The sequence below is a fragment of the Microcaecilia unicolor genome, chromosome 4 (genome assembly GCF_901765095.1).
Source record: "Microcaecilia unicolor chromosome 4, aMicUni1.1, whole genome shotgun sequence".
NCBI classification, from domain to species: domain Eukaryota; kingdom Metazoa; phylum Chordata; class Amphibia; order Gymnophiona; family Siphonopidae; genus Microcaecilia; species Microcaecilia unicolor.
Genome location: NC_044034.1, coordinates 340,229,043 through 340,241,173, shown reverse-complemented (window position 1 = coordinate 340,241,173; position 12,131 = coordinate 340,229,043). Strand labels below are relative to the sequence as shown.

Sequence of the window (12,131 nt, the reverse complement as noted above, 5' to 3'; positions counted from 1 at the left end):
TTCCTTCCAGGGGCGTAGTCAGACAACAGATTTTGGGTGGGCCTAGGCAAGAATTGGGTGGGCACCAAGTGTTCTCCCCCCCCCCCCCAAAAAAAATAAATCTCAGCTGGTGGGAAAACGCTTCTTTCCACCTTGGCAGCAGGAATGCACTGAAAACTGAGCATGCGCAGGTGCCAGTATCGTGGAGAATAGCGTTTTCTTTACCATCAGGGGGAAGTCTTCAGCTGGCGGAGCTTGGGATCCCCACCAGCTACTGCTAAACATGTGCTACTGGTGGGTGGGCCTGAGCCTTAATTGGGTGGGCCCCGGCCCACCTGTGGCTACGCCACTGCTTCCTTCGTTTGGTTTCTGATTGAGTCTGACGTCCTGCACGTACAACGTGGAAACTTATGGACAAAGTAGTGAGTTGCAGGAGAGTGGGAGAGGAGAGGGAGGACGGCATGGAAATCGGAGGGGAGGAAAGGGAGCCGTGGGATTTGGAGGGGACAAAGGGAGAGAGCGAGGGGGGGGGGTGATAACCTTGCTAGCGCCCGTTTCATTTCATACAGAAACGGGCCTTTTTTACTAGTATTGTATAAAATATGCACATAAACATGTAAAGTAAACAGAAAAAGCTGTGTGTGCAACTTCTGGAGGAAAAGTACTGGGTAATGTTGTAATGGCTCTTATGCGCATATGTTCCCTTTATAAAACGGCAAACAGAACAAACAGGTAGATCTGCAATGAACAGTTACTCAAATAACTTTCCAAAAACCACAGTCATAACGGAAAAGATAAAAGGCACATTCAAACAAATGATCTTTTAATTGCCCTTAGAACATCCGACCCTTAGTTGTTATAAATGTCCTAGGAAAAAAAAAAAACCTTTCAAAAAAAAACAAAACAAAACGTAAATCATCATGTCCATTTATCTTAGAGGCCCTTTTACCAAGCTGCGTAAGTGTCTACACACGCCCAACGTGTGCCAAAATGGAGTTACTGCCCGGCTACCGCGTGGCTCTTGCGGTAATTTCATTTTTGGCAAGCGTCTGAAAAATAATTTTTTATTTTCGGATGCGCGTATAGGACGTGCGCCAAGTGGCATTTGACGCGCGTAGGTCATTAACGCCCGGTTACCGCGTGACACCTAGCAGTAAGGTCTCAGACCCAAAACGGACGTGCGCCAATTTTGATTTTGCCGCACGTCCATTTTCGGCAAAAATCGTTAAAAAAGCATTTGTTGCAGGAGCGCTGAAATATGGATCTGCGTGTGCCCAAAACACGCGCCTACACTACCGCAGGCCAGTTTTCAGTGCACCTTAGTAAAAGGACCCCTTAGGTAGCTTCCATCAGAATGATGTTTACATGTTTTGCATATTGATGGAAGCTTACGTTTAGCACACAAATGCTGGTGCACCTGCTCCTAAATTAGTGTGTGTGTTGTAAAATAAGCGTACATATTGCCACTCTATGTAAATTATGCACAGTGCTCATACAAGTACATATCATCTTGCAGATACATGTAAACACATGTAAGCGACCATAGAGTTTTTATAAACAGCATTTTCTGTGTGTAGGAGCCTTATAAAACTAGCCCCCACCCCCACCCCACTATGCATTGATAACAAGACAACTTACAAGTTTCTTCTTCTGTTTAGAACTGTCCTTAAATATAAAGACCAGGGCAGTCTTGAACACTAAAGGAAGAGAAAACAACATTTAACAAGGAGCTGTGTTACATTATTTTGCAGTGTTCTTCACTGTTACGGCCTGGCTGGGGGCCAGTGGTGGCTCCAATTAACTCCCAAAACAGAGTTCTATCTCTCTTCCATGGCTCACAAGTTTCAATAACACTTCTGTATCACTCTTTTTTTGTGGGGAAAATCCCCAAGTTATGTCCAAGCCTCTCTCTCCCATTCTCCATCCCCTCAGAACCCCAACAATGTCTTTTCCACTAAGGCAGGAGGAGAATATAGACTTACCTTCTTCCACTTGGGCTTAATACTAAGGACCTCTCGTATTAATATGCAAATTGTTCTAAGTAAAAAGGGCAAAAATGCCAGTTTTCATGCTATACAATACAAGAAATCCTTTCTGTGAAAGGTTTCACAAAACAGTCCTGCCATGCAGTAAACTTTCACGTGAAGCTTTCTTTATGTGAAAGTTTATGTAAATTTCACATTAATGAGTTTCTGTGATGCAAATTCATACAGAGCAGCTCATTAATCAGATGTTTTGCAAAAATAAGCACACGGAAAAGTCTTTGTAGGCTGATTTTTGCAGAATCTACAGCTCAGAAACTATAATTATTTTGTGCAAACCCAACAAAAATACCCTTTTCACATGGCAGTGCCTTAAAGCAAAGGGGTCCACTGGCCCAAATCAAGGTATTCAAGCCCTCCCTGGGTACTTCCTAGGTCTCGTGATCCCCCTATTCCATCCCCAGTCCTGATCTGAACTGAGGGGTCCAATGTCATTTCTCAATATGGCTGCCATGGAGCAGAATGAATGGGGATCACTCTTGCCCCCAACATCCCTGTCATCTGTTTCATGAGCCAGGGGAATCTACAGTCCCAGAGCTTCTTTAAAGAGGAGACGGGGACATGAAAAGGGCCAGGGTCTGACTTTGGGCACTGTGCTCCGAGTCAGAACTGGGTACGAGAAAGGATAAACATTAGCCTACCAGGGAATGAGGCCCCCAAGATGGGCCACCTTTGATTTGGGCCAGTAGGCCCTTTCATTTTAAACTGGAGAATGGGCTTTTTAAAAAGTGCTACTTGTGTTCCCAAAGCAGGGAATGCATAAAAGTCAGGGTCCCAGGAATGCAAGTAAAATATTTTGCAATATTCAGCTAAGGGGACAGGCAGATGGGCCAGGAGCTCATTTGCATCCTGTAGCTAACTATCATGAAAATGGTTATTTATTTATTTGGATTTAGCTCACACCTTTCTCAGTCGTAGTTCAAGGCAAGTTACATTCAGGTACAGTAAGTATTGGTAGTACTAATTTGTGAACATTTTTGCATGACATGTTAGCAGAGCCAACCAGCACACGTTCGGGGTCATGACCTAGGTAGCCTCTCTATAGGTATTATCATTGTTCTGCACCTCCAGGGAGTCACACAATTTTATTTGGCTGCGATCATGGGGTCACAGCCACAAAAAGATTGGGAAGCACTGATCTAAAGGAACCAGACCCCATTCAGAACTGAGCTGCACAGGGAAACTGATTCCTTTGGATACTGCAGTGCATAAATAAATACTTAATGTCTGTCAGATTTTCAGGCATTTAAGGGGCAATTCTGTAACTGGGCACCTCCAATTAGATGCCCGGAGGATGCAAGGTAATAGTCTATTCCATAAAGAGCCCTAGGTGCCTGGTTCCATTATAGAGGACTACTGTAACCTATCAGTGGGCCTAAAATTTAAATGCCAGCCATAATGCTGGTTTAAGTGCAGCAGGGACATGTGCAATTTGGAGTATTCCGTAAGTTACACATGTAAGGGGGAGCCCCACCAATGTTCTGTCCATACTCTGCCATATGCCCCACTTTCAAATATGCACAATGCGAGTTGCGTGGGTATTTGCTTAGGCAGCATACTAGCATTTAACACCATTATAGCTAATGGGACCAGTAAAAAGCACTTGTTTTTTTTTGGCCAGATACAATGGAGTCACCAAGGCAAGGTCGGATGTGATACCATTGACGCCCACCTTAGCAGTGGGGGCATATATAGGCCTGAACAGCGTCCCCAAAGAATCCCTCTGTACCATATTTATGAAGCACCTTAAACGTAAGTCGCCAGCAAACCGTATCAAATGCTTTGCCTACATCAAAGCTGATAAGGAAGGACGGGATTTGATTTGTTCGAACAACCACAAGGGAAGGTAAAATTTTACGGATACTTTTAACCGCATGATGGTCTCGAATAAACCCCACCTGAGGCTCAGCTATGATTGAGGGTAATAGTTGAGCTAAGCGATTTGGACAACCAGACCAAAAGGAACCAACAAACCGACTTTCATCAACTGGAGTAATGAAGGCTATTTTATCAATGCTCTAAATGAGGAGAGCTTTGCGTAACTGCCGTACCCGTTACTTCAAGAATTAAAGATAACAGAGAATGTGCCTCTGGACTGTAGTTCCAACAGTCAAGAAAGAGACCCTTGTGGCCTACATCAATGAGCGTTTTACTTCTTAACATACCAAACGCTGCTAGTTCGGGCTCCTTTTTCCCCTTCCCCAGCGATGCAGGAGGGTTAAGCCAGGTCACTGTTGTATGCAAAAGTAAATCTCCCATGGATAGATCTGCCACCTGTAAACAAAGAACATAAAAGTAGAGGCAACATGCTACAGAGCTTTATTTTTTTTTTTAATTATGGAATGTGGAGAGTGCGATTTCTGCAGATTTGGACACCATACCTGCAAATGCTTAGTCCAAGGGGACGTAGTCTGCTTGTTAATGCCTGATAAATAGTAGAATAATGGAGAATACGGATAGCCTGGAGTAGTTAATTTAATCTAAAGTGGAATTCTGCTTGCAAGGGGGGGAGGTATTGGGGGGGGGGGGGGGTTTGGAGGGGTTGAGTGAGACGTAAATGGCTAAGCTTGGCAGTGATCTAGAGCTTTGATGTTTAGTTACTGATATTTTGTGATAAGCACTATTTTACCTAATGAAGTATTCAAGAGTATGATATTAGGAACAAGAGTCACTCAAAACCTATTGTTAGCATGGGCCAAGGAATTATCAAGAGGGGAGGGGGAAGGGGGGAAAAAATTGGGGATGAAAAGTGTTTGGCGAAGTTGAATATGTTGTAAAAATGCTGTTTTATATATCAAACAATGCTATATGCATATTCTACATCACTTTGTATTGTGAGAATTGTTAATAAAACAGTTTAAACATAATTATGGAATGTGGGAGCAGGACATTTCCTGCTGGTTAATGTCCTGTAGGAGGAGCCGAGTGCTTAGAATTCAAAGAGTCTTTAAACAGAGGCAGCAAACAGAAAATGCCTCACTCATAGCTTTATTTTCTTTCATAAAACATTAAACATTATGAAAAAACTACCCTTTATGTTGTAATTACATACATTAAAATCTTGTGTTGCTAAGGAGAGCAGAATTTCCTATCACCGATTCCTAACTTAGGAAACTCTGGGTCAATCAAAATATAATTATTCTGATTATATACCTGATTCATCTGTTCTAGGGCTGAGTATTTGTTTGAAAATAAATAGTAAAATGTAACAAAGATTCTTGTGTTTCATTCCACTCTAAATAGGCCAAACTAATATGGATACTAAATGATTTGAAATAAAAAAAAAATTATGTATTTAAAATATTAATATTCCATGAATCAGAAAATTTTGAAGCAGGTCACAATTCAACATAAACATAAATAAAACAGATACCAAATAATCAGTTTTCTAAATACATTATACATAAAACCAAAAGCATTCATTTCCACTTGTTTTCAGCACCATTATAGTCTATGGGGCCAGGAAAACAGCACTTGTTTTTTTCTTGGCTGGACGCAATGGAGTCACCAAGGGAAGATGCAGGAGTCACTTGGAGGGGAATAATCGAATGTCGCCGGCAATCTATTTTGGCGGCGGCGCAACAGCTGGCTGGAACCGTATTTTCAAAAAAGATGGCCGGCCATCTTTTTTTTCGATAATACGGTGTGGGTCGGCGAAATGCCTTGGATTTCGCCGGGTTTGAGATCGCCAGTTTTGTTTTTCCGCGATAATGGAAAAAACTGCCGGCGATCTCAAACCCGGCGAAATCCAAGGCATTTGGCCGTGGGAGGAGCCAGCATTTGTAGTGCAATGGTCCCCCTCACATGCCGGGACACCAACCAGGCACCCTAGGGGGCACTTCAAACATCTTTTATAAACAACCAAATTAGCTTCCAGGTGCATAGCACCCTTCCCTTGTGTGCTGAGTCCCCCAAATCCCCCCCAAAACCCACTGCCCACAAGTGTGCACCATTACCCTAGCCCTAAGGGGTGAAGGGGGGCACCTACATGTGGGTACAGTGGGTTTTGGGGGGGTTTGGGAGGGCTCAACATTACCCACCACAAGTGGACAGGTGGGGGGCATGGGCCTGGCTCTGCCTTTCTGCAGTCCACTGCAACCAACAACAACTGTTCCAGGGACCTGCATACTGCTGTCTGGGTGCTGGGTATGACATCTGAGGCTGGCATACAGGCTGGCAAAAAAGGTTTGTATTTTAATAATTTTAGTGTGGGAGGGGGTTGGCAACCACTGGGGGAGTAAGGGGAGGTCATCCCCCATTCCCTCCGGTGGTCATCTGGTCAGCTGGGGCACCTTTTTGAGGCTTCGTCGTGAAAATAAAAGGACCAAGTAAACCCGGCGAAATACTGCTTATCGCTGGGTTTTATTTTTCCATTATCCGCGAAAGCCGGCCATCTGGTAGCCACGCCCAAGCCTGCCCATGTCCCGCCTTTTGCTGCCAACACGCCCCTTTGAACTTTCGCCGGCGAGGCGAAGGGAAAGCGGCGAAGCTATCACAAATGTAGCTTTCGATTATACGCTTTTCGCCGCTTTTGCGAAATCGCCGGCCATATCCCGATTTGTGTCGGGAAATAGCCGGCGATTACTTTCGATTATAAGCTGGTTGACCTATCATGCTGAAACTTTTTAACAAGCTGGCAAATAAACCTATCCCAGACTCACTTCTTCCAAATTCCACAGATGTCAGCGTGAAAATGAAAGAAACTAGGGGATGTGCACAGATGAAAAAAATTCAGTTCATTTTTCTTGACAATTTTTTAACACACACTATTGTGTTTTAATGCGCACTAATTGACTTAACAAGTTAATTTTTTGTTTAGTTTGTGTTAAATCAAGTTAGCATACATTAACATTTACAAGGTTCACTAATTTATTTTATTTATTAGGATTTATTTACTGTCTTTTTGAAAGAATTTCCCCAAGGCGGTGCACAGTAAGAATAAACCAAACATAAGCAATAGACAATTACAGCAGTAAAAATATTCAAATAACAATACAAAGTATGGCATAGTATACTACTTACAATGTCAACACAGTATGTTGACTGTCTATTAAAATGTTCCATTTAATAGACAGCGTAGGGTATAAGCAAAGATGGAACATATAGGGGATTACCGCTCGCTCTTCCAGGACTACCGCTGGCCCAACGTGGCTGCCGATGGTAGTCCCGCCCCAAGCACGTGTCATTTCCGGGGGAAAAGAAAACCCCCGGAAATGGCTTGTGCGGCACTAACCCGGCAGAATCGGGCATCACTGCTGCCCGGTTACCGCTGGGTTAGCGTGGGAGCCCTAACTGCCTCAGTGGATGGCAGTAAGGGCTCCCCGTCACATGGCCATGCTGTAAGAGTTCTCTTACCACATGGCCATGTGTGTCTGGGGGCTTTTTTAACTTGGTAAAAGGACCCCATAGAGAGGTAAGCGAGTAAGAGGAGTTAGAAAATAAGGTGATTAATTTAAAGAAAGTTGCACACGAGGTCAGAGAGATGATTAAATGTTATCCCAGCTAGAGCAGGAATGGATAAACATGTCTTAATGCAGTACGTGCAGCCTGTGTCACTCCTCATGTGTGTACATGCAAGACTAAGAAGTTAATTATTTCTTCCATTAAAGGCCTGGTTGAAGAGCCAAGCTTTCACCTGCTTCCTGAAGTACAGTCTTGTGTTAAGCGAAGCCTTTCAGGGAGTGCATTCCAGAGTGTGGAGGCTACCTCGCTTGCAAGTATCACATTGTGTAATGTCTTTTGGAGAGAGTGTTGTTAGGGATACCCCTTAGGAGCATAGGAGGCAACTTTTCCAAATTATTGGGGGTGCTAAGCCCAATGGAAATAACCCCTCCCTGGACACATACAAGGAATTTTCTCAATATTGGGGGTGCTCAAGCACCCACAGCACCCACAGAGTCGGCTCCAATGCTTAGGAGGACCTTAGTATTCTTGGACGTGTGTAGAGGTTCATCTTGTTCTTCAAGTACTCGGGGCCATTTTTTTTTTTTAAGGGCCTTGAAGTTCAGAAAGAGTTTTAAATTTAGCCCTACATTGTACTGGTAGCCAATGAAGTTTTTGCAAACATGGTGTGATGTGGTCACGTTGTTTGCAACCTTCTATGAATGAATACGCATCCCTAAAAGAAACTTGCACAATCTTCATTTTTGAAGTCAATTCTCTCATGCATTTCAGAGAAAGGATCTAATGTTAGGAAGGTGCAGGCTTCAGGAAAAGTGCAAGGAAAAGGGATTTAACACATCAGGCTTCATACTCAATGTGGAAGCAGCTTGCACTACCGCTGCCAGTTCTGTACACGAGCTGTGCATAAATGGAAGACTTCCGTTTTTAATGCTGTCAATCCAGCATCACTCAAATACTAAATTCAGTGGAAAAATGGTTCTAAAAATCTCTTTTTATAAAAGAGCAGACTTCTCTCTGCCTCCAGGGGACATTGTTTCCAAAATTAAATATATGTTAGGTCATCTATGCTAAGCAAATACGTTTTTTTCTATTCCCGAATGATTACTTTTTTTTTTTTTTTTAAATCAATGCTTACTGTTAACAAAAGGGAACAATTCCAAGCGCTCTGCAAGAGAACAAAAGAATAAGCAGGGGAAGGAGAAATGTGCTTGCACTAGCAGCAATAATCCCAGTCTTACCTCTTTTATTTCCCCTGTCTGCTCTGCTATCAGCTGGTCAAACACCATCCCATACTCCTCATGGATTTTCTGCATTTCATTAATGTGGCTTGCCACCTTGTTCATGGTTTTTATTGCCACTAGAGAGGGACAAGATAAAAGGAGTTAAAATTAGTGGGACAGATGTTAAAAGGGGGATTTAGAAAGAAGAATAAACAAATACATCCACATAGCTCAGGGATGGGCACCCTTGATCCTCGAGGGCCGCAACCCAGTCATTTTCAGGATTTCCCCAAATGAATATGCATGAGATCTATTTGCATACAATGGAGGTAGTGCATGCAAACAGATGTTGTGCATATTCATTGGGGAAATCCTGAAAACTCGACTGGGTTGTGGCCCTCAAGGACCGAAGTTGCCCACCCTTGATGTAAGTCTGCTAACGTTCATAAATGTTTACCATCCAGGTGATAATGTTCTTCGCTGTCAGCATCAGTGAGGGAGAAGAGTTCCTTCAGCAGGAGGGGATATTTCAGCACCCGCTGGATGGGTTTGATGAGGTAAGACTCCAGTGTGGAGGAGTGCTGCTGTTTAGGGTTCTGAGCATTTAAGAATGCTTTAAAAGCAGAGTCTGTCTTGGCTTAAAAACAACAACAATAAAAAAGCATCATTCATATACCTGTGTTTAGAAAAAACTAGTAAGTTACAAATTTGACTTAGTCGTAAGATCAGACTGATTTACAGCATTAAAAAAAAAAAAGCAAAAATAAAACCCAACCCTCACGAAAAATTCACAAATGAAAACAACAAGAAAAAAAAAAAAGCATCATTCATATACCTGTGTTTAGAAAAAACTAGTAAGTTACAAATTTGACTTAGTCGTAAGATCAGACTGATTTACAGCATTAAAAAAAACAAAGCAAAAATAAAACCCAACCCTCACGAAAAATTCACAAATGAAAACAACAAGAAAAAAAAAAAAAAAAAAACCTGTGTTTAGAAAAAACTAGTAAGTTACAATTTTGACTTAGTTGTAAGATCACTACTACTACTATTAAACATTTCTATGGCGCTACTAGACTTACGCAGCGCTGTACAAATCAACATGAAAAAGACAGTCCCTGCTCAACAGAGCTTACAATCTAAATTGGACAGACGAACAGACAGCTAGGGGTGGGGAAATTGCAGCGGTAGGGGTGATAAGTGAGAGAGTCATGGTTAGGAGTCGAAAGCAGTAGCAAAGAGGTGGGCTTTAAGCCTAGACTTGAAGACGGCCAGAGACTGAGCCTGACGTACCAGCTCAGGGAGTCTATTCCAGGCATAGGGAGCAGCGAGATAGAAGGAACGGAGCCGGGAGGTAGCAGTGGGGGAGAAGGGGGACGACAGGAGACATTTCCCCCAGCGAACGGAGTTCACGGGGAGGAGTGTAGGGAGAGACGAGAGCGGAAAGGTACTGAGGAGCTGCGGAGTGGATGCACTTGTAGGTCAAAAGGAGAAGTTTGAACCGTATGCGGAAGCGGATAGGGATCAGACTGATTTACAGCATAAAAAAACCCAAAACAAAAATAAAACCCAACCCTCACGAAAAAAAATTCCTGCAGATGTAACCATTTCAACAAAATACTGAACTTTTTCTTTCTAATCCTAAATGCTGATCAGCAAACTCCTTGGATTAGTACCTTTCCCTAGAGTCTCATTCCATTCCCATACTCATAAATTTCTTTTGTGTGTGTGTGTCTAGGAACTTACCCAGTTTTGCCTTTAAGCTACACATCACTGCAGCTATCCCTGTCTCAATTAGTAAAATGCTCCACCATAATATTGGCACAAATCCCTTCCTTGGGTAGTAAATTCATCTGGGGCTAATATACAGCTGAACAACATCCAATTAAAGATAATCTGGATAAAGGAACTGGCTAACTGGACATTTAAAAAGATATCTATATTTGCTAATGCCGCTGAATATAGTCAGTTTATCCTAATAAGTTATGATATCTGAGGAGGATAAATTTAGAGGGGGAGGGGGACATTATTAAGGTGCAGTAAAAGGCAAGCTTTTACTGCACCTTGAATTACCATGGGAGTTGCCGACCTGCAGTACTACAGTCCCGCAGATTGCTGACTATTGTGGTAAATCAATCATGCTGCTTGCCATTCACCTCACAAGGAGAATTATTCCAGTGGCCCGGGAGCATCAGGTCCAATGATCTCAGGCTGCATCATCTGTACTGCTGTCTTCCCCCCCCCCCCCAATCAGGACTATCCCTCACATTCTAGCCCCTAACCCAGATCAAGTCCTCCACTCCTATGTTCCCCTGTCATTCCTGCCCTTCCGGCATCATCATACAAACCGATGCCCATAGAAGTATACGATACTGCAAGACTACCGTTAGGCGTTGCCAGTCACATTTGGATGGCGGCACCAGTAAGGGCAGGAGTGCCTGGGAATCACTCCTGCCCAGACCACTAGTGACTAAGGATTTTACAAAATAGGCCCAGGAGGACTTTGGGAGTGGTGGTGGTGGGGGAATACGTTTTTCTGTTTTCACTCCTTGATGTTTTCTAAAGAAATCAGATTTTTTTTTATAGCAGGCACACACTATGACTAGATTTTCCTAAACAGGCATGTAAGAAGACTGTTCTGGCTGCTTTTCTACTGGGCTCACCACTACTGGAAAGGAGACAGGAGCAATGTTGCGCATTTGCCATAGCTGCAGCTGTGCACAAATAGATGTGGGCAAGGCAGCCTAGGTCTGGGATGCTGGGTTCTGGTGCCTTCATGGCTCACAAATTCCAGACAATAGGGCTTTTGGCCAATGGAATCAGGTCTGTAGAGTTTTAAAGATACCATCGGTTCAGTAGTAAAACTCTAATGTTGGCATTTTATTTACACAATGGCTGCAGAATGTGAAGGTATTTTTGGATATTCAATGTGGCTGCAATTTGGCTAGCAGCGCTTAATATCCAGGCAGCAATGCTGTTATTCAGGGTGCAGTTTTGTGGTATGAATATTGCCACTACCTGGATAACTTTCGTCTCTGTCCATGCACCACTCCAGAGCTATCTGGATAGCGCCAGGACAGTTTGTGATCATTTTCAGTGGCAATAACCAGATAGCACCACTGAAAAGCAAGGGACAGGCCCTGTCAGTAGCACTTATATGGGTAGCAGATGCTGCTGCCCCAAAAAGTGGCTTTAAATGTGGTGCCATGTATTATCATTTTTAAGTATATATCCTCTTGTATTGTAGTAAAGCCTGCTGATAATCAAAAGTGACCGAGGACCAGGGTCGTAGCCAGACTTCGGCGGGAGGAGGGTCCAGAGCCTGAGGTAAGGGGGCACATTTTATTCCCCCCCCCGGCACCGCTGACCCCCCACCATTGCCAACCCCCCCCCCCCGCCGCCACAACCAACTTCGACCCCCCCCCCGCCGACGACCCTCTCAACCCCCCCTTCCGCTGCCAACCCTCCCCCATTGTCGCCGTCGCCT

At 43.6% G+C, this 12,131-nt stretch overlaps 1 protein-coding gene across 5 annotated transcripts in view; it reads right to left on the bottom strand.

Annotated features, from left to right (window-relative positions):
• Positions 1-12,131, bottom strand: part of TIAM1 (T cell lymphoma invasion and metastasis 1) — a 369,616-nt gene that overhangs the window by 18,825 nt on the left and 338,660 nt on the right. For all 5 annotated transcript variants that reach the window (XM_030202124.1, XM_030202125.1, XM_030202126.1 and 2 more), the window contains 4 exons: positions 9,102-9,281; positions 8,663-8,781; positions 4,187-4,295; positions 1,618-1,676 (listed from right to left, as the gene is read on the bottom strand). In XM_030202124.1, the coding sequence (XP_030057984.1) occupies positions 1,618-1,676; positions 4,187-4,295; positions 8,663-8,781; positions 9,102-9,281 (467 nt within the window). The remainder of the gene's footprint in view (positions 1-1,617; positions 1,677-4,186; positions 4,296-8,662; positions 8,782-9,101; positions 9,282-12,131) is intronic.